Raw genomic sequence first — 22,022 nt, 5'->3', positions numbered from 1 at the left:
CAAACCCCTTCCACTCTCCCCCGGGACATGGCTGGTTAATTCCTGAAGGAATGCTGGTCCCCCGACCTCACAGGCCCTTTGCCCTGCATGTTTGTGGACGGCTGCACTCAATTTGCCAGGTTAAGCATGCAGGTGGGAACTACAGCTGGGAAGTTCTCCAGGACGCAGTGAACACACACCGTGTTTGAAGTACTGAGTCGGAAACAAGCGCAGATGTGTACTGAGTGTGTCAACTCCTCTCTGGGGCTCTAACTCTCCTGCTTCGCCACCGCAGGCAGGAAGGTGTCACATTAATTCAATGGCACCAGGGAAACGGAGCGCAGGCAGGGGCAGCTAGAGCCAAGGAGAGCTCCCCTCCTTTCCCTGGCAGCCATCGGCAGCGCTCCCCCACATCTCCCCCTCTTCCTAGGGTGGCGCAATGAGTGCTCCCCTTCTTCCTCAGTCTGCTTTACTCCTGTGCCCAGAGACACGTCTCCCTCTGAGGAGACACGGCACGTGTCTGTCACCCAGGACGGTCTGTCCCCCTTTGCTTTCTCATTTCCAAAAAAATAAAAGGGACAAGGAAGAGTCAGCTCAGCTGCTTCCCCCAGCCCACCTCTCCAGATAGCAGACCGGGGTCTTCTGCCCTCTGCAGAGCAGGTTGTTCTGAAGCTAATTTATGTTAAATCTCTGGCTGGTGCTGGCCTCAGGATGCCCTGTGCTTGGGAAGCCCCCGCATTTCTGGAGCCTTAGAGTGTGGTGGCATTGAGAAGGGAGGCCACGGGACTATCGGCCTCACCTCCCTCTGCCTTGCCCATTGGTCCTGGCTTCCTGCTCCGCTACGAGACTCTTGAGCAGACGCTGGTAGGTGACAGCAGCCTGCTAGCCAACAAGGCGACCCCCCTGGTTTCCTCTGATACTTCAGCAGGATGCTGAGCTGCCCAGTCTCATCCCCGTGTCCGGTTCGGCTGCTGCTGCAGTGGGAGGAGTCCAAACCACCCCCCCAGACATTCTCAGGGCGGCAGTTCCCAAGCAGGACGGATGCCCTTGACGAGTGATAACAAGCCAGGCTGTGCCCCGGGCGAATCACAGCTCTGAAAAAATCCTGCTGAAGACAAGGCCTCAGTGTGTGTTGGCTGGTGCGGCATGAACAAACATTGGCACAATTCTCTGCCTGAGGAACATGGGGCCAAGGGGCCTGGTCTCTGCAGCGGGACATCCCTCTGCGTTTGCCTTTTTGTCCTTTCCAGCACTCAGAGAGCACAGTTATTATGTGTTTTGGCTGCAACGGAGGAAGCTTATCCCTGCAACTAGCTGACAGAGTGCCAGGAAGGGGAACAACAGGCGGGCACTGGAGTGGAGGGCTCAGGGTAATTTGCAAAAGGCGGCAACACATGAAATTATTAAACACTTTCTTCTGGCAGCCGGCAGGAGCCGCTCATTGCAGAAGGGAACAAACCAAGAGAGAGAAGAGGAGATTTTCAGAGCCTGCGAACTGGCAGTTCAATGTCCCTGTAAAATGAGGATAATCTTTCCTTTCTCCTGCCCTGGGTCTGTCTTGTCTATTTAGATTGTAAACTCTTCAGGGCAGGGACTTTCTCCCACTCTGTGTGTACAGGCCCTAGCGCAAGGGGACCTTGATGGGCCCTAGGCACTACCAAAATACAGATAAGAAAGAACAATAAATAATGATCTTTTGATTGGCTTTTCTGCCTCAAAACAAGAGAGTTAAATTTAGCCATTGCAAAACCTGGGAAGAAGAGAGAGAATTATTTCCATGGCTCCAGGAATAGAATAAATTACTATGGCCTGATTATACGACTCCCATGTTAAAAGGCACAGCCAGAGCAGTGTAAAGGGGCCTTTGTGTAAATGAGAATCCAGCCCTTAATCACAAAGCAATCCCAAGAGTGCTTGAACCTATCTACTGGCAGGACCACATCCCAGGCCCTGCAACGTGCCCTTAGCACAGCACAAGGGATCTGCCACTCACCCCTCACTCTTGGTTCGTTTTTTTCAGGCTAGGATCGTCTCCCACTGGCAGGAGGAGAAACATAGCAAGTAAGCAGAGGACAGGCATGGTAAGAAAGTAGCTCCCTGCATGGCTGCTCTCACAGGTGCGCTCCTTGTTCCAGCCTCCCCGCCGTGCTGTGATTTGGTAAGCTTGCTGTTTGCATGCGTAAGCCAAACAAACAGTTACGTGGGCTGAACCCAGGGAATTTATAATTACACAAAGCAGAGGAAATGAAGTTCCCACTTCACTTCCCAGACTCCCATCTTACTAAATCCACCGCTCTGCCAAAACTGGGCAATCAGCACACGGGCAGAGATGTAAGACCCTGCCAGTTTTGCCACCAGACCTGTGCCAAGTGCTTTTTGTAGACACCAACCAAAAGTTCCTGCAGAAGGCAAACAGCTCTCCCTCTGGTCGGAAACCGCCTTGTAATGAGAGCAGCCCAGAGCGGGCACAGGTGAGCGTCAGTAACAGCACTGGAGGGTTCAGCTCATTTCTCACGTCTTGCTGTGACCCCACTGGAACTATTTTGAGGGTGTTAGATGTAAATAGTGCATAAGCCTCACGCAAGCCTTTTGCACAGGGGTGAAGATCAACCACCAGCAAACATTTAACAAGAATTGTAACTCACGATGGTTTACACGATCGGTTTTAGATCAACAAATGCACTCGTACAATTAACTGTTGACAGGCCCCAATCCAGGCCTGGACTCTCATTCACAGACACACTTGGGGTGATACTCTGAAATGCCTCCTGTAAAAATATTCCAGCGCACCCAAGAGCTCTGGCTGTCTCCTGGTTAGGAGTTGAGTTTTCACACACTATTTACCTGCATCAGGGATATTTTTTATACCAGGCCTCAACATACACAGATCAAAGCAGCCCACCTCTAGCCCCCGATGAATGGGGCACCAGGCATCTCCAGTTTCAATGGGGGGACGGACATTCAAACACTTATGGCAGTGGCTGGAAACAAGACAGGCAAAGGGTACAAGCGCAAGGTCACACCTGAGCTAGGAATAGAAGTTGGGGTTCTTGGTTCCCTGTCCAGGATCCTATCTACTGGACCACTGTGACTGGTCAGGTGTAGCCCTGCTCTCTCTCCACCAAAGTCAGGGGTGTTTCACCAGGATTCAGTTTAGCCCAGCAACCTTAAGACTCTGCTTATTGGCCTTTATCAGATGAAAGCTGCACAGTCTGTTCTATCATCACATTTACTTTCAAGTGCATCTTATCTGGTCCCAAAGGGGCCATACCAACAATCTGACTTCTGGATTCTTGCTCCCATCCATCTCTGCAAGGGTTGTCTATAGTGCTCGTAAGTGCGTTGTCTAGCCACTGTGCATCTCCTAATTCTGGGCTCTGAACAGCTGCTCTCCACCCCCACGTTGCCGACGGAAGGTTTGCATCAATAGGGAGGACGCAGTTGTTGCTGCAAATCATGCTTTTACCTCTTTTATGAAATTCATAAAGCGGCCCCCGAACCTCCAGGCTTTGTGTCGATGGCACTGCAAGGAGTTAACGGTCATCTGTGGGGCTCGCTGGTAGCACACTGAGACGATGTGAACTGCGTCGTACAACAGGGCAGCATCTGTCTAAAATAAAGGGGAACAGCATTTGGGTTGATAACCGTTCCAAAGCAAAAAGACAATAATGAGGCAGAGCAATTTGGTGACGGTTCCATTTGGAAAACCGATGATCCATCTCATGCAAAGCTGCAGAAGCTTCTTCTCTAAATTGTCGTCCCCACCCCCATTCTCTCCTCCCTCTTGCTCATACGTCTCTCAGAGAAATGAAAGAGGTTGCCTCTGTCCTCTTGCCTGCATCCTGACATCTCTCCTCCCTTGCGCCTGAAACACACTTGCACACAGCTTCCCTGAGGGCAGGGCTTTCGGCATTGAGGGGTTGTATCCTGCCGGCGGATCAGCCCGACGCTGCTGATCAGTCCGGGAACTGCAGGCTGAACACCCTCCAGCACACACAGTTGCCAGCAGCAGGGGGCTGTGAGTGTGTGTGGGGAAGGCCTGGGTACAATGGTTTCGTTGGAGAGCAGATTGATGGGACAGTTGGCACCACTGGTAAAACAGGGGAGGGGGGGGCACTGGATAAATAAAAAACAAAGTCTAATGCAAGAACCAGCTGACCACTGCAAGGACACCTACAGTCACACTGACTTCTGGCTAATGGAGGGATCTAATTGTTCAGCCCTAGATGAGTGTAATCAAAGGCCACATATCCAGCTCCCAGAAATCAACTGTAAAACTCCCACGGACTGAAAGGGAGCAGAACATAGCTGTATTCTCTACATCGTTACAACGGTGCGCTCAACGAACTTCTAGAGACTCACAGATTTCAAAGTCAGATCACCTAGTCTGACCTCCTGTATAACACAGGCCATGGGAACCCTTGCTCCATGATTCCTGCTATGAATCTGTGAAGCCCATAACGTCTGTTCGAGCTATAGCGTATCTTGAAAAGCCCCGCACTGCAACCAGACAAGCAGGCCCTCAATTCCCGCCTGGGGGGTAGATTTGGAACAATCCATTCTTTATCCAAAGAAGAGCTGATCTAAAAAAAGTTATCATGTTTCATGACTCTGTGCGGGGGGAGGGTTGGAGAAGGGGGGAGATTTTTTGTTTCATTTGGAATTATTCCTGAATTATTTCTGGATTTGGACAAAAAGTTTCTGGAGAACATTTTTTTGTTTTGAAATTTTTAATTTCATTTTGTTGGGGAAAATCCCACTCCACATTTTTACGTTTTTGTTTCAAAATTGTGGAAGAAAACACATCTTCTCGTGTTCTTTTATTCTTCCCTCCACTTAAAAAAAAAAAAGTAAAAATAAATGGTGGTGAGGGGAAGTTCCCCCCAATGTAAAAACTGAAAAAGTTGTCAGAAATAACAACCTTGGTGTAAAAAACCATGTTTTGTGAAACCCCTTTAAAAAAGGCTGAAAAAATTTCATCCATTCCTAACCCTAACAGGCCTACCCATCAGGCCAGAAAATGTCTTCTCCGGCTGAAATTTCAGACTTCAACAGAACTTTGAAATAGCTAAAGCTACGGAACAGCAAATTGGTTTGCTTTGTGGGCAGAAGTTGTGTTTTTGTTGTTCTTTTCATTTTCTAAATGGGTGGTTATGTACACAACAAAGAAATTCTTCAGAAGGTTTTTTCCCGTATGTGTTCGTTTACACTAAAAGGCCATAGTCATCTCTTTAAATCACAGACGACAAGAATGTCATTTCTCTAGCTACTTCTTTTTTAGGTATCTCTAATGCACCTACCACTGTACTGTCTGCTTGTCACGCAGAAAAGATTGTGAGCCCTTTCTAGTGAAATGTCAGATGAACAGGAGATATAAAAAGATGTTTTTTTAATGTAGCCCCTTTTCTCTGAGGATCTCAAAGTGGTAGCACAGAAAAATAGTGGTATCTCTATTTTATCGATGGGAAAAATGAGGAACAGAAAAGTTAAGTGACCAAGGTCATGCATGCAGCAAGTCAAAACCAGAACTCTGTTCTCCTGACTCTTAGTCCCTCTTAGAACCACGAGACAACACAGAGAAGTCAGAGCTGCCCTCATGAGAAAACTAAAGCAAAGCATCCCCATTTCAAGATGAGTTTCAAGGTGAGGAGTTGGACCCTGAATAAAAATTCCCCCCATCACCCTGGTAGTTTTTCTTGGGTGCTGGTGCTGTGAAATCTTCACCCAGGTGGCGATGCCTGACAGTCCTGCTTCCATGAAATATCCATGATGAAACTGGGAAATTTCACGCAGTGGGGACCAGGGGGCTATTGGTGTACAATGTGACAGCCAGTGGGGTGGTGGTGGTTTGGAATGGCTTTGTGACACTGCACTCCACCTTCAGACACTGACAAAGTGGGTTTTTTTTTCACTTCTAAAAGAGGGATGGGGGGAAATCCCACTAGTTAAAAACACATTCCTTGCTGGTTTCACAAAAGTGGATGACAAAGACCCAAGAATAGTAGCCATATTTGTAAAAAATCAAACAATATAGCAAACTACAGATCAAATATCTAACAGTGGAGTGTGGCAGAGGAGAAAATGCTTTGTCCCAGGTTGGCAATCATTCCCATGACCTTATTCCTCCCAAGCGTGAAGAGCAGGAGCCTGGCCTACATCCCGCTGGTGTATCTTTACAACACTAAGGGACAGGATACTGGGTCTTATAAGTCTGGGGGATACTGGAACACGTTTAAGCACACAGATGGTGTATAATTATTATTTGTTTGATGGTGGTATGTACGGGCCCCAGCTGAGAGCCCATTGTATTAGACACTCTACAAACACATAGGGAGAGACAGGCCCTATCTCCAAGAGCTAAACAGACAAGAGAGGCATGGGGCAGGAGAGAAATATAACCACACATCAGGAAAGAGACTTGCCCAAGATCCCACTGTAGGTCCCTGGCAGAACTGGGAAGAAAGCCGGTGCCCTCCCCACTGGGCCATGCTGCCTTTCTCTTCTATTGCATTGTTCTGGAATACTAGAGAGGAGAAGACCGCACAATATTCTACTCCGAGCAAGCAGGGTGAGTTCACAGATACTTACAGCTAATGTGCATTAGCCATGAATTCCCATGTGGAACCCCCTAGGGAGTTCTAGTCACCATCCCACACTAGCATGGAGAGTGCAGTGTAAGCTAACCAAAAGGTCACCAGCGGTAAAGAACCTACATTACAAGAAAGGATGAAGGGATCTGGACTTTGTTTTCATAGTAGAGGAGTGAGCCTCCAGGTGCCATGGTAAAGGTTTCCAAAATTAGAAAGGCAGAGCCAGGGTGGCTGGGGATAAACCCCGCTCAAAGGTGAGGCGTGTTTCGAAAGCAAAGGGCCAGAATGGCAGGTTCGGTGCTAGCCTCGGATTTGGCAGTCATGGTTTTCCACCTGCAAATAGCGCCTGTACTCAGAGTTTCATGCCTCTGAGGGGTTATACCCACAAATCCAGGGACGGAAGTTCAGTGGCTGAGCGCTCCCCGTTGTGCCTCTGACCATGCAAACTCAAGTGAGCAAGTGACGGCGTAGCTGAAAATCAGACCCACCATCCAAACTGTATTTGGGAGTACACAGGAAATCAGGCAGAACTTAGCCACGCAATAAGCTCCCAGAGAAGGGACTGAGTTTGATAGACTCCTGACTTAGCTGCTGGAGAAGGAGAGGCTTGAAGGACACGATTCTGAAGCACAAAGATAGGGTGAACAGCAATTCAAACAGGGCTGGCTCATTAAACCTGTGGCCTCTGCGTGCTCCTAAAACGACTTCCGTTCTTATCATCCACCACTACGGCAGATATTGCAGAGACTCAGTGTGCATTTGAGTAGAGTACAGCAGGCCCCAGTATTAGGGTGACCAGACAGCAAATGTGAAAAATTGGGACAGGTGGTCGGGGGTAATAGGAGCCTATATAAGAAAAAGACCCAAAAATCCGGACTGTCCCTATAAAATCGGGACATCTGGTCACCCTACCCAGTATGCTCGAGTAGTTACGGAAAATAGTGCACCCATCGCATAATCTAAAGACAGTTTAAAACAAAGAGGAAGCTCTTACATCCCCAAGGCTTGTATTCTGGGGGGTCATATTTGGTAGGGAGGAAGGACCCTAAAACCAGAGGTCCGAGAGCTTTGTGACCTTGCTATTGACAAGAGGTGGTAAACAACCAAATCTTAGTGCACGCATAACAAAGGGTTCTACTAACTGAGGTCTTGTCGTACATTCTGTGCAATAGTCTCTCTCCGTGGTCATACAAAGCCAGGGGTATGTGCCGTTTATAAAAATGAAATAATTTAGAAGGTATTTTGGAGAAGTGTCGGAACAAGAGAAAAGATTAAAAGAAAGTCAAAGAAATGCAGGAAATAGGGGGAGAGCCTGCTACAAGGAAAATTTCAGCTGCAAGAGAGAGACATTTGTCACTGGGGAGCGATCCCCAGATTCTAAGGCCAGAAGAGACAATTATGGTCATGCAGGCTGAGCTTCTGCTTCTCCCAGGGCAGAGAACCTGAACCAGTAAACTCCTGGAGTAGAGGGAATTATTTTTCCCAATACAATGGGTCCTCCTGCAAATCTCACATGTATGGAGATGGAGTAACTTTACTCCCAGTTGCCCTGTTTCCTTCCAGAGCTTGGGGTCCCCACTTCTGAAAGCCTGGCCCACCGTTTTGATGTTTGACATTGACCAGAAGGCATAAAAAGGGAGAGAATTCTAGTGTGTGCCTGCCTCATTTCTCGGTTTAGTAAGAAGGGAGGGTTCAGATGTCTTGGCAGAGATGTCTGATGTTAGAAGGATGCTGCTCCTAGCTGCAGAGAGAAACTTTCAGCTCTGCTGGAAGAAGACTTTTAAAAAAATTTATTAGAAAGCCCACAGCATGCTGGTTCAGTCTTTGCTGGCGAGGAGAGAGGCCGGAAATCACAGCCAGCATGCAGGCATCACCTCAGAGTAGCATTTTATCATAATGCCCCTTTGTGACAGGCAGAGCAGAAGATTAACAAGCCATACTGGGGAGGGGGAAGATCACGCCCGTGCCTCTGGTTATTACCAGCTGTCTTGCTGCAATAGAAGAAGGGATGCTGCTGTCCTCGTTTCTGCCAGCCACCAGGTCCATCCTTGCCCCAGATGTGCTTGGCTCCTGACATGCAGAGAGAGAGCGAAGTTTCTCACGAGGCCATGTGGCACTCTGGGGATGGGGCTAAGAAAGCAGACTCCTTATGGTCAGAAATTAAGACATGTTCCTAATGCATCCTTCCCTCTAGTGTTGGGAAATCCCACAAACCAGCCACCAGATATCTGATCTGCCCTTGCCGACTATTTCTCTCTGAAACCCTGAGCAGAGATGGACAGGGCGCTCGGGAGGGGGGGAGGGGGGTGGTTCTCAAACTGCCTTTTTCTCACTGTCACTCCCCTTGAGGGCTCCATATGCACCGGGTCTCTCTCTGGTTTTTCTCAGCCCTCCTTGATGCACACGCTGAGTAATAGGACCCAAGCTATGAGCCGTCTCTGGGTCGGAACAGTGGAGCACTTCCTCCTTTGCTTGCCCATCCCTGCAGAGGAGCACCATCCCGAAATCCACACTGTGAATAAGGCACCTTCTAGTCCCTCTGGAGTCCTGGGGCCCCTGAGGAGTCAGAAGCCCAGAATGTGTCCGGTTGGGGGCCTTGCTTGCTATGGGCCAAAGGCAGAAGGAGAATGGTGGAAACCTCCACTCAGGAGAAACCCTCAGTGACAGACGGCGGGCACTTCAAGGAGGAAAGGACGCAAATGCACCAGTGACAATTTGGGAGCCTTTTACCCGGGGATCCTGGTTGGGGTGAAGAGGCAGGACAGGAGGAAACCAGGCAGTACTTGTGTGGGATGCAGCATCCTCCCAGTAGAAACTATTGGGGTGTGGAGCTGCTACCAACCCCCACAGCAGCAGCATTCCGGGGTGGCAGGGAACCCCAGCTCCCAACACAAGCGTGTCAACTCTGCTCCCATTCTCCAGATCACTCGCTCCAAACTGCAGGCCTTATCCTGCCAGGTACTGAGCTCCCAGTGAAGTCTGCGGCAGGCAGGGGTGTCGGTGAACCTCCCAGGAGGCATTCAGCATCTTGCAGGATTGTGCCCTGTGAAATATCACACAGCTGTCCTTAATCCAGCCCAACCCTCTGGTGAGTTTCGTGCAAGAGCTTGTCACAGCGGCAGGCACGTCCCTGGTGACATGGCTCCCGCTGAACGGCACGAGCATTCGGAATTCCCAGTGCCTGTTCTCAGGAGCAGGGTGCTCGTGGATGGTGACCCCTTGGGGCACCCGTCTGCCCCAACCTGAAAGGCAGCTTGTGCAGGGCAATGAGGAGAGGGTTCCTTCCTCAGCCTGGGAGCACCAGGGTTTGTCGCACATGCATCATGGATCTTTCCAGTGCAGTGAGCTTTGTGCATGGGGCCGGTGCAGAGAAATCCAGGCGTGTTCCCATGAGGAATACAGTATCTATCTGATTAAAGAAACAGCTGCCCTCCTTTGCCTCTCGTTCCCAGCAGATACTGTGCGGGGCACTTCCCCCGTTTACAGCACACCTAGTCGCGGTCCCTGCATGGCCCAGCCACGCAACAGCCTGAACTAACAGCTTCAAATCAGTCTATGTGCATCCACATTTTGTGGAGGAGACGTGACAGCGGGTCGCACCATTAAGACAAGTCATATAGCTGCACGGAAGCTGCAGCCCGTGGGCATGCTGGCCCACACAGATGGACTGTAATAACATTGGTACAGTACTGAGAGCTTTGTTGTATTTAAGAGGCAATTACAATAGAGAGCAACTAAGTACATGAGGAAGGATCCCTGGGATGGGTTGTCCTGAGACAAGTTGGTTGAGATGTGAGTCTTTTACTATATGTTTGTACAGCCCCCGCTGGAGCCTTTGGGTGCTAGAGAAAGGTGAAGAATTACTATTATTAATAAGAAATAATCACAATAACAATAAGAACAATTAGAGCTGGTCAAAATGTTTCCAAATTTCAGAATTAAAAACAATAAAGGAACGATTTTCTTGACCTTTCCACAGTTTTCTTCCAGTTTTTTCTCCAAATTACAAGGCTGGTGGAAATTTTTACAATTTGAAAATATTGACACAAATGTTTGTGGGTTTTCTCCTGACTGGCTCCACTACTAATAAATAATGCTCGGAGCCATTAATGGACTTTTGCATGGTCAACATAGGCTTCCAGGGGACTTATCTGCAGCAGAGGCAGCTGCAAAACTCTCAAGACACCAAATGTGCATTTCTCTTGTACTCAGATCCTTGTCAGTGGTAGCTTCGCACTGCTCACACACCTACTGGTGAATAACTACCTTCAGATCTAGTCCCTGCAGGGGAGACCACGTTTAGCAAAATGAGAGTGCACGGATGCTTTTTTGAGATGCTTTTTTGATTTTTAAAGTTGTATGAAATCTAAAAAGGGTTTTTCCCCCCCCAATGGATCACCTATCCATCCACTTCTGGATTTTAACTAAACGCTGAAGCGATCAGCACTGAACTGCTGTATTTAGAGAAGAACAGCAGCTATCTTCACACATCAGACTTTTATGGATGATGGGCCAAGGAGATGTAGATCCCCTGTGATTGATACACATGCTGATACACCAGGGTGAATATGGCCCGATGCAGCTATGAGAGGGACGTCCAACTACGATCCTTTGTTAAGTTTCAAAAGCAGAGAAATAATCAGTAGAAAATAAATGTCAATTATTCAGTAAAATCCTAGAGGAATAACTCCCTCCCCGGAACCCAGGCAGCACCCAGAGCAGATATAACGGGAGTGGCGTTTGTGTCAGGGCCCCTCTCTGCACAGCCAGGGACAACACACCCACATGCCAAAGGGATTTTAAAGTGACCATCGTACCATCATGACTCCGTCAAGCAGGCCTGACTCCACCCTGGGCGTGGCCTGCAGCCGCTCCATGGACCATTTCTCAGTGATGGCAGACACGTGAGGGTTCTCCACGTTGAGGATCCGGAAGCCAGTCAGGTTCACTCCAGAGTAGCGATATGGTTCTAGGTCTAATGCATAAAGATCCTTAAAAGAGAGAAATCAGTTTTAACATTTTGTGACTTTCTTTTATTTGTCGCATGTCCTTTGTTTAATGTGGTGCCCTTTGTATTAAGCTGGAGAGTTCAGGGTTCACAAAAAGTGGGATACAGGATGCTGCCGTACTGAATGCAGGGTGTAGAGCTCCGTCCCTTACCATCATGAGTATCATGACAGTACCAATGGAATCAGGGCTCCATTGTGCTACATACATCTAGGAAAAGCCAATCTCCTTTCCAAAGACTTTACAATCTAAACACACAAGACAAACAAAGAAAAACAACAAAATGTTTTGTTCAACCCAAAATGAAATGTCTAGTTTTCAAGTTTTTTTAAATCAAAAGACAAAGTCATTTTGAACTGAAAAATCTTTTTTTTTCTTTCAATATATTGAAATGAAACATTTCCAAATTTCAGTAAGAATTTGCAAAATGTTTTGGTTGACTCAAATCTGCATTTTTCCGTGAAAAAAGTTGACTGAAAAATGTCATCCAACCCTAGTCCTGAAACTGGTGCCTGGCCACTACACCCAGCAGAATGAGGTCTTAAAAGGCATTGTTTCTGCATTTGAGTTTAATCCTATAAAAGTTCCCCAAGGTTTTTTCCTGGAGAATTTGCTTTGAGTGCTGAGTCCTGGATGGTGCCTTGGATGACAAAATAACTCCAAATTTGGAATGTCAATTTGCAGATCACTACAGAAGAGGAGCTAAGATGAATTTCTTGACATTACAACCAGTGTACACAGTCTGAAAATGAATGAGTGTGCCCTTTATACAATAAAAAAAGAGAGAGACAGAGAAACCAGGCAGTCTTTAGCTCGCCTGGCAACCAGCCCAAAGCTGTCACTCGGCAGGCAGGGAGAGAGGGGGTATTTGCAGTCCTTCGTAAGCGCACTTCCTTAATGCATCTCTTGGCTCTGCCACATCTGAATATTAACTTCAGTACAGGGAGGTCTGTAGCTCAAACCTCAGAAACAAATCTGAATGGGTTTTGGATCCGAGACATGCCAGGCACACACCACAGCTGTTCAGCTCGGCAAAAAACAAGAACAGCTCACCCAAGGGAAATGGAAGCTGCCTGGATGATGAAGCTGAACAAGGTTTCCTGGGAGTTCACAAATGAGGGAATCGTGAGTGAGCATGGCAGAGAATGGCAGTCAGGAGGGGGCTTCGGTCCTGGAATAATCTGCTTAATGAGTTGTTTTAACCATATTTTATTTTGAACAGTTTCTGCAACAGTTCTTGATTTTGTAATCCCAGATCATCCCATTCCTACCATCTTCTCTGCTGATTCATTCTCTAAAACAGATGAGAGGCAATAAAAAAAAAACTAGTTTGCATGCACCACATTCTCCTGGGCCAAATTCTAGGAAGTGCTGAGTTTCTGTTTTGACTTTTTGTTTCAAAATGGCATTGTTTAGAAATTAAGACAAATTAAAAACCCCACAGAATGGGATGAAAAACACCCCAAAATGAAACAAAATGTTTTATTTTGTCCCAGTCGTGGATTGTACACTCTTTGGGGCTGGACCTGTCTCTTCGTTCTGTGTTTGTACATTGCCTAACACAACAGGGTCCTGGGACATGGCTGGGGCCGCTAGGTGCTCCTGCAATACGAATGCATGGGTTTCCCTGCCGGATTCGATTGTACCCTGACACCGCCTCATCAAAGTCAGTGTTTAACTACCACCATGATGTGCCACACCGCTCGACCTGTCAGAGACCAGGTCTGGGGTGAAATGTGAGCCACGAAAAGGATCCCTGCTGGGAAGTTAAAATGCCGCTGGGTTCCTTCCTTTACAGCAAATGACACTTTCTGGAACCTCAGCCCCGTGATTCTTTATTACTGACTGCACCAGGGCAACTCGTCCCAGCGGGGCTGCAGGGCTGAGGCTGGCCAACCCTGCTTACTGAAGAGGCACGCCTTGGTGGGGCCCGGGGCCTCCTCGCAGAGAGCAGTAGGGTGAAGTAGCACACTGGGACAAAGGAAGAGCTCTGTGTGTGGCCGACTAAACCAGGGCTGGGTATAAACTTTTGTGTTACGGGTATGAGGTTCCCTCTGGGGTCTCTCGGGGGATTGTTTGAACCATTTTGGTTATTAAACCATCCCTGGGTGGGGGTGCTGTTAGCCACAAGACAGACAATACAGGAGTTCTCAAAGGGCCTGCAAGAGAAGGCTAACGTGGGCAGGGTACGTGCAAAATGACCCCTGGCCGTGAGAGGAGTTAGCTACACTGATGTAAATATAGGGTGACCAGATGTTCTGATTTTATAGGGACAATCCTGATATTCAGGGCTTTGTCTTATATAGCACCTGTTACTCCCCACGCCTGCCCCGATTTTTCACACTTGCTGTCTGGTCACCCTATGTAAATAGTCATCAACAGTACAAGTGAGGGGACCCCCAAGTTGTGTGGAAGGCTGGGAACTTTGCAATGACATGAGGTGAAGTCCCTAGATCTGCAGGATATGTGCAAGGGGTGTTGATTTAGGGGTTTACAAAACCCTACAAGATTAGAGGAACAGCCTGACTGACCCCCAACGCTAACCCAACAGGCCGCTGTTCTTTGTTCAGTGTCAAAAACCCAAAGTGCAAATTTGGGATGATTTGGACACTAAATGGTAACTTGGGAAGTATGTTCATCTCTGTCACATCCAGTCATTCTCTACCGTGTTATTTATGCGTAATCACCAGTATTCACGTGCAATGCCCATTGCAGGATTTAGGGAACATGGCAATTTTGAAATGGCTGCTCTACGTAAACTCCACGCACCTTTATCCCACCTAGCATACTGTACCTTCAGCACCGGGACACAGCTTGTCTGTGCCCAGGGGGGTTTCCTCACCAGATCTAATGGAGGAGTTTGTCAAAGGAAGTAGCCAAGTCATGGATTCAATTTTGCTCTGTATCCCAGCAGAGCGGCGCCCGCTGCTTCTCACAAGCACATGGTCCGACCTGCTCCAGGGCCAGCTGCTACTGCAGCAGGGGGTTCACATAAGCTGCTTAGAGAGCTCCCTGCGGACTGCATAGTCCAGTTGAAGGTGTGTCTCCTGACCTACAAAGACCTCTATGGAAAGCGCTCTACCTGCCGGTGGTTGCCTCTCCCTCCATGACAGCTACAATCCCACACAACGGTGCAACTCTACACCAATGGGGGAGACCCATGGGTGCAGGGGACCAGATGTTCCCAGGCTATGGAGCTCCCCGCCCTGAGAAAGAACAAACACCTGGGATCCAGCCACTCTCAGGCCTAGAGACAAGTCTCATTTCTTCAGCTTCAATAGTTTCTTCACATCCCCCGTCCCCTGCACACGTCCACAACTCACACACGCAAACACAGGGAGCCTTAGGAACTGAGCAAGCTATTTCTCTTTCCAGCTGGGAAGGGAGAAAGGGAGCAACTGTTGTTGTCATTTCTACTTGTAAACCCTCTCTTATCGCTGTGGTGACATGGGCTGTCTAAGGAGAGAGCCTTTCTGGAGCATGGAGTGAATGGTTGAGGCTTGGATTAATAACGTGGAAATTCCCCCATGAACAGTGTCCACCCACACGGGCCAGTGCCTTCTTTTCTGGCAACGCTTTGTTATTGCGGGTAGTAATGAAGTCTCCCTGCTATGGCTCACAGGGGCTGAAGCAATAAGGATGGGTATACGTTTATTGTTCTCAGAAGGGATTTTGAAAAGTTGGGTTATATTTTAACCGTTAATCGATCCCCTGCTGGTGAAGTCTCGTTTTTCTGTCTGATAGTCTCTGGCAGTCCCTGTGTGAGTCATCTGGCCCAGATTGCTTGTGCAATGAGGCAGGGACCACTGGGTGCACGTCTCAATACAGGAGAGAGATGGTCCATGCAATATGCCACTTCAGCCACACAGCTGCTTGACAATCAGTTCTATTCTGCCCAAGGGTGAGTGAAGGAACAGACCATCCTGTTTCCTGCACTGGACAGTGCACCCGTATAGGCCGCGTACTGCAAACACACAGGCGCGGCTTGGGAGGTTACTGGGCAATGTGAATAGCACACGTAACAATTTGCTGGGATTTCGTTAGCTGTTCAAGAGCAGCATTGGGAAGAGTTAGTGAGGGCCAGAGCTCTGCCTGATAAGGAAGCTTTGCGCAAGCATGTATCGACTTTAGGAATAGGCTTGGCAACTCCTTAAGGGGATTCATCAAGGAGGTGACAGGGAATCTCTCAATGGGGAAGCAAGGACTTGGGATATTTATTATGCCTTTGTGCATCTTAGTGCCTGAACACTGATGTCTCCTGACACCCAACAGGAACCAGCTTAGCCATGCAAATGTGGTTTTTGGTGACGTCACAGGCTGACCCTGTGTAATGACCCTGATGGTGCACTCTCCCACTTGCAGAATTCGTAATGTCTGGAACAGCTGGCAGAGCATTGGCCCCAAATGCAGAACCGTAATCAGTGTGTGAGAAAACCAGCGCATTCCAGACCACGGTGACTGCACACTCCATGGAGGAGCTGGGAATCATTGCAGCTCTTGGGCCTTAAGCTTTTAGGGCCTCATTTTATTTTTAAATGCTGGCTTCCTATTTTGCACCCTCCAAGTGCACAGCTGATGCCATGTAGATGTTTGCAGGTCCAGTCACTAATTACGCCCACAAAGAATTGCATGGTCAAATTTTCACCTGCAAAATTTTAGGTAGAAAACCAGAGATCCAGTTAAAGAGCAGGCTGAAAATCAATCTTGAATATCCTCTCATAAATGATGCCAGGTGACTGAACTCAGCATGCAGATATTTAATTGCATCAGGGTTTGGATGGTTAACATCATCTTTATCTCAGACTATGGGTTTATTAGTCTATTGCTCGACCCCAGGGGAACAGTTTTCATATTCCTCATTCTTCCAGCAATCAGACATTTTAGGCATAGAATATCTTCTGTTAGTGCTTTGGGGAAATTCACTTCTGAGGTGGTGAATTCACTTCTGAGGCTAGCAGATTCACTTCCACAGCTTTAGTTGTACATGACAAAGTCCATCCAGCTAGCTCCAACTGATGTCCAGGACCTCCTATCTCTCTGTTCCCCTCTCTGCCATGCCTCCAGCACTGGCTTCCCTTCTCACCCTGCCCATACTCAGGGTGTGACTATCTCCTGTTCTGCGTCTCCTGTAGCCCTTCACTTCCCCAAGGACCTGATTTCACTTCCATGGAAGCTAACTTGAGCCTTTCCATTCTCCTCCAGTCCATTTGAAATCTCAGCTGAAATCTGACTCTCCAGCTTCTAGAGATAAAAGAACAATTAAGAATTCAAACTGAGTTGCAAAAATTGCAAGGAAAAAAAATCACCATATTAGTTCCTCCCAGACCTTCTGCTCCTGCCGCTCCTATATCTGCAACTTGGAGCATCTGTTTCCATTTTCCAGTTCATCTACCTTTTCCTTCTATCACTGACTCTGGTGCTTTGGATTTGTCCCCTTCCACCTTCTCTGGAACATTGCTTTTCAGAGTTACGGAGCTGCTTTTACACCCCTGACGTTGCCCAGCAAAAAGTTCCTAGCGGAAGCTCCACCTTCCATGACAGGCGCGGCTTCTTGAGAGTCTGCGCCCGCAGAGATCAGGGATCTATTCTGTTAGCTGCTCTGCAAACACACAGAAAGGGGCGGGGACTTGCTGTGGTCCAAATCCGGCAACAACTGCACTGACAACCCCCATTTGACTTCAGCGGAGCTCTTTGTGTTTGGATGTCACCTAGCACCATGGGGCCCTGATCTCGGCTTAGGCCTTCAGACGCTACTAAGTCCCTGTTTCAACACAATCAACTGATGTACATCGAAGTGACCTGCCTCTCTGATGTGCTGAGTTTCACAGGAGTAGGGTGTGCTCAGCACCAGCTGAAAGCCAGTCCAGTTTAATTTAAGTGCCTAATAATCAGGTTCAATATTAATTTAAGTGCCAGAAAATCAGGCCCCCACACACCCACCTGGGCAGGCCCCATGATTTGAACATTACGGCCTTCTGTTCTGACTCCTGAACGCTTTCCCCTTCCCCCTGGTGGCTCTAGAGATGGTGCCGCATTTAGTTCCTACCCCAAGTCCTCCGCTGTGCAATTTCCCGCTCAGGCGCAGAGTCCGAGTCCTGCAGGTGCTGAACGCACCCTTCGCAGCACGCGCGGCTACAGAGTGTTTCAGCGTTAAGCCTTAGCCCTCTTCAGAGCAGCCCAAAGTGCAGCGAAGATCCTGAGCTCAGCTGGATGAGTGGAGCAAGCAGCAGAACATCAGCCCTCTTCCCCCTCACTTCTAGCTCCTCTGCTGGTGTCTGCGCCTGCTTGAGATGCTGCCCTGGGCACGCTCTTTCGCTCTGGACTTGGTGCACAGACTCTAAGTAGTTTGAGTCCCCAGCTTTCCTTAGCTACCCGCAAACAGCTGTGTTAGGGAGACCTCTCTTTGTACAGGCACCGCACAATCCTACAAGCTGCCGAGCCACTTCTAGAGATGCCAAGTCCCGCTGACCCCAACGGGAGCTGAGGGTGCTGAGCACCTTGCAGGATCAAACCCTAAATCATGTGGAAGCAAGGGCTATGCTTGACACCAAACAACGGTCTCTCAGGCATCTTGCTGGATCCTGGCTCCCAGTTCCCTTAGAAGGAAAATCAAGAGGGGGCCCTACATGTTGAACTCAGCTTTGCCGTTTGGCAAAATGTCGAAGCATTCCATGCCAAATGTTGATAGAGTGCACTCAGCACTGTCTAGGGACCTTTCAGAAACATTCACTATAACATAATAGACTAATTCATGAGCACCCCATGGGTCTAGTATGGTCAAAGCTGGAGAATGTGCATTGCAAGCTAGGAAAACATTGCCTTCAGGAATAATAGATTAAAACATCTTTCCCATGGTATAACTGTTATTTCAGGAAAGTGGCATTAATTGTGATCACTTATCTGTTAATTTATTAACATTTTTTCCCCACCTCCAGGCTTTACCTACACACAAGATGTACTATGGGCTCAGCTGGGACTGATTAATAGGAGGTTATCTGGGAACTGCTTAAAGCTGCCTGGAATAGATAATGGCAGTAGGAGTAATTAAAACGTCTTTTGCATTTGAAAAATAAGTTTTACAAATTTTAAGGGTTAGTTTATTATGTTTCTTTCCTAAAGGGGAAAGATACAGGAGTTTTTTTTAGCATCATACCAAATTCAGGAGGGTCCCAGACAATAACACCCTGAATTAAAACAAAAAAAAAAGCATATGCCAAGAACAATGCCTCCTGGAGTCAGAGGGGAACTAGCCCATGTTTAATGAGACTGAAGATAATTTCAAGCTGAATTCTTCTCATGCAAAATAAACCTGCAGTGTCAAAATATCTCCCACAGCAAGGAGGGTTAGGCTGCAGTTCTCAAAAGAGCCTCAGGCAGAGAGGTTCCCAACGCCTATTGAATTTCAACACCCACAAATCCCATGCACAATGGCTAAGGACCTTGTGCACACGCTCAGCTTTCAGCGTGTGAGCAACCACACCGAGATCAAAATTACGGAAGGAAAAGAAGTTGAACAAATATTGTGGGCCTGATTCTCTTCTTGCCTCCGCTCGTGTATATGTGGAGTAACTCCAGAGAAGTAAACGCAGTTACACTGATGAAAAGCAGTGTACGTGAGAGGAGAATCAGCGTGTCTGTTAATACGAACAGTTACGTGATGGTTCAATGAGAAGGCCGGATTAAAAAAAATCTGATTTTAGACCAAAGCTAAGTAAAACCTCCTGGTCCCTGTTCTGTTAATACAGGCCCACCCCGCCCCTCTGGGGTCCTGGAGCTGTATGACACACCCAGAAAAAAGTATTCCGTACGGCTCACTGACGACATGCAGCACCTGCTCACATTTCATTCACGGTACATGGGGACAGTAAAAGGAGTTGCATTGATTTGATACTTTACCAGAGTAGTGAAGATGAAGTGGTAGTATTCCGTCATCATTCCCATTGCCATGGCCTTAAGAAGAGTGGGAGGGAAAGAGGGTTAGCAAGATGTATGGTAAAACCGTCCAGAAGAAACAGTGAAAGAAAAACACCTGAAGGGCTGATACATACAGAGAGAGATGAACCAGGAAACACATTTGGATTCTGGACTGATTCAGCAAAGTGCTTAAGCATGTGCTTAACTTTAAGTTCCTGGGACATAAGCATATGCTTACATGCTTTGCTGAATCAAGGCCTAAGACCCTTGTAGCCTGTTTTAAACAGGTACTGAGCACATCCAGATCCCATTGACTTCAACAGGGCATGGCGCTCCAGCAGTGAGAAAAATCCAGAGATTTGATTACAACATCTGGGCATCTCCACACGTCCTATACCACGTGACATCCCAACACTGACAATGAGTTGGCCGCTGCTGGCCTGGCTGGGACAGAGGGAGAAAGATATGGCTGTGTTTACTTCTTGAGGAAGGTACTCTGGACACCTTGGCGATGGGCAACATTATAGAAACCTAGGCAGACACACAGCCCACCACCAGGGTAATGCTGCCTTGTGTTGATCTTAAAAGGTGAAGTGTAAAGCTTTTTATTCCTTAACTTTGGACTGGCATTGCTGTGTATTTCCATCTGTCGTTGTTAGTGTGGGTCTTTGGTGCCCACCACATTCATACAACTAATTTTTTTTAAACGACTGCGCCCCTTTTTCTGAACATAATCAATGGAGGATTATATATACTGGGGCGGGGTGTCAGAAAAAGTCCAGGGGGAAGGAGAATGGAGGGAAGCCACTCAGCCATTCTGTATTATTCTATCAATGAAGGCAGATCAATTAGTACACATTTAGACCTGCTTGATGGGCTGAAAGGACTGCTCCAGAAATCGTCAGAGCAAAATCTGGCACCCAGGGCAACGTTTACTATTTCCAAGAAGCATTGCAGTAGATCTTAATAGTTGGGTGGAATGAAGGGCCAGACAGTTTCTGGCAGGAAGCAGGAGCTGCAGATATCCAGAGAAACAAATAGCTTTTTTCCCCAGAGCTGCCTTAGCTCCTTTAGTCTGGGGAAATAGCATGTCAGCATCTTTGAAACATGGGGTGTAAAGCAGTGTCCAGTTAATGGATGCAATATTTTAGTGTTTCCTTCTACAGCTGATGCGAAAGGGATCAGAGTAGACCAAGAAGCAGGAGTCCATATAAACGATGACTCCCACACATCATTGCCATGATGGATATTAATAAAACTAGACTGAATGCATAATTCTACGATACATATCACTGAATCTTTTGGACCAGAAAGAGCCTGGACTATTACCAAATCCATTCACCTTGCAAGAGGGCATAGCCCTAGTGTATCGAGGAAAGGAATCCTCCTGGAAAGATTTTCAAACAGAAGGGAGGTTTGGCTTTTTGGATAGGGTTCAGTGTGCTTTTGGGGAAAGCAGATCTAAGAGTACTTCAAAATCTTTAATGACAGCCACCTTGCCTCCTCTGACCTCAGGGGATGTTTGCTTCTCTCTGCTTTCTGTTTGGTTCTGCTACAATTACTAGGGCAGAGTTTAGCTCTGAGGAAGAAAAGAACAGTTTGAAAAGAAGCAGGGGGTTAGGAAACATGGAGAGGATGGGCCAATCCAGATTGCAGGGCCTAGAAACCCAGAATCTGAAGTTTTCCCTTCATTCCTTTCCTTGACCTGGATGTCTTTAAAAAACACGATGATATTAATGCAAAAAATAATCAGGTCTCTGGTATGAGCAGAAGATTTCAACCCAGAAGGCAATGAGGCTGTAATTCTCTGAGTCATCCACGATGGTAAATGTTAATGTGCTGGGGCCCAATCCTGCCATCAGATGGCTGGTGTGATGCATGAGTCTGAATGCAGAAAATGCCTCTGCTTTTGTAAAGAAATAAAGCAAAAAGCAACCCGCAGAACAGTAGAAAGGCTATCAACAACCGCCGGGGAGGGGGGAAAGGGGAGAGGGGAAACTGTAGAAAAGGTAGGACAGTGCCGAGCAGGAGTTCAGCAATCCATTCACAGACCGCTGCCAAGGAGGAAGAGAAAGAAAGTTGGGAGTTCAGAGAACAGACGTGATCATAAACCGATGACCAGAAAGACTGAGACCAGACTTTTCTCAAGTGAAATTATAGTGCAAGAGGACAAAACAGAAAATACTTTAACTCCCTGGTGCTATCTCAAGAAACGCCACACCTGCTTCCTGGGAATGTGATCGTCTCATATGTGCTGTCTGTATTATCTTGGGGTAGTCCTTCTTGGGTTAGTGGGGTTTAAAAGTATTGCCCAGGGTAACTATGAGTTGCCTTGATGCTATAGTCACTGTGGGGATATTTTTAATGAATGTGTTAAAGAGACTGGGTTTTCAAATGTGACTCATGATCCAGGGTGCCCAACCTAGGCCACCTCTGAGGGGCCTGATTTGAAGAGAGCAGGTGCTTGGCACTTTCTGAAAACCAGAGTGTGTTAAGCCATCTCACACTGGGCACCCAAAAATCAGGACTCAC

At 47.6% G+C, this 22,022-nt stretch overlaps 1 protein-coding gene across 4 annotated transcripts in view; it reads right to left on the bottom strand.

The window, feature by feature from the left end:
- The window catches only part of GRIK3 (glutamate ionotropic receptor kainate type subunit 3), a 237,257-nt gene that overhangs the window by 79,315 nt on the left and 135,920 nt on the right, over window positions 1-22,022 (bottom strand). For all 4 annotated transcript variants that reach the window (XM_084652520.1, XM_084652517.1, XM_084652518.1 and 1 more), the window contains 3 exons: window positions 19,473-19,526; window positions 11,387-11,560; window positions 3,446-3,589 (listed from right to left, as the gene is read on the bottom strand). In XM_084652520.1, the coding sequence (XP_084508646.1) occupies window positions 3,446-3,589; window positions 11,387-11,560; window positions 19,473-19,526 (372 nt within the window). The remainder of the gene's footprint in view (window positions 1-3,445; window positions 3,590-11,386; window positions 11,561-19,472; window positions 19,527-22,022) is intronic.

Source organism: Lepidochelys olivacea (genome assembly GCF_965140295.1).
Source record: "Lepidochelys olivacea isolate rLepOli2 genome assembly, chromosome: 19".
Lineage (NCBI taxonomy): Eukaryota > Metazoa > Chordata > Testudines > Cheloniidae > Lepidochelys > Lepidochelys olivacea.
The sequence above is the reverse complement of the archived record's forward strand: the minus strand, read 5'-3'. Positions and strand labels throughout refer to the sequence as shown.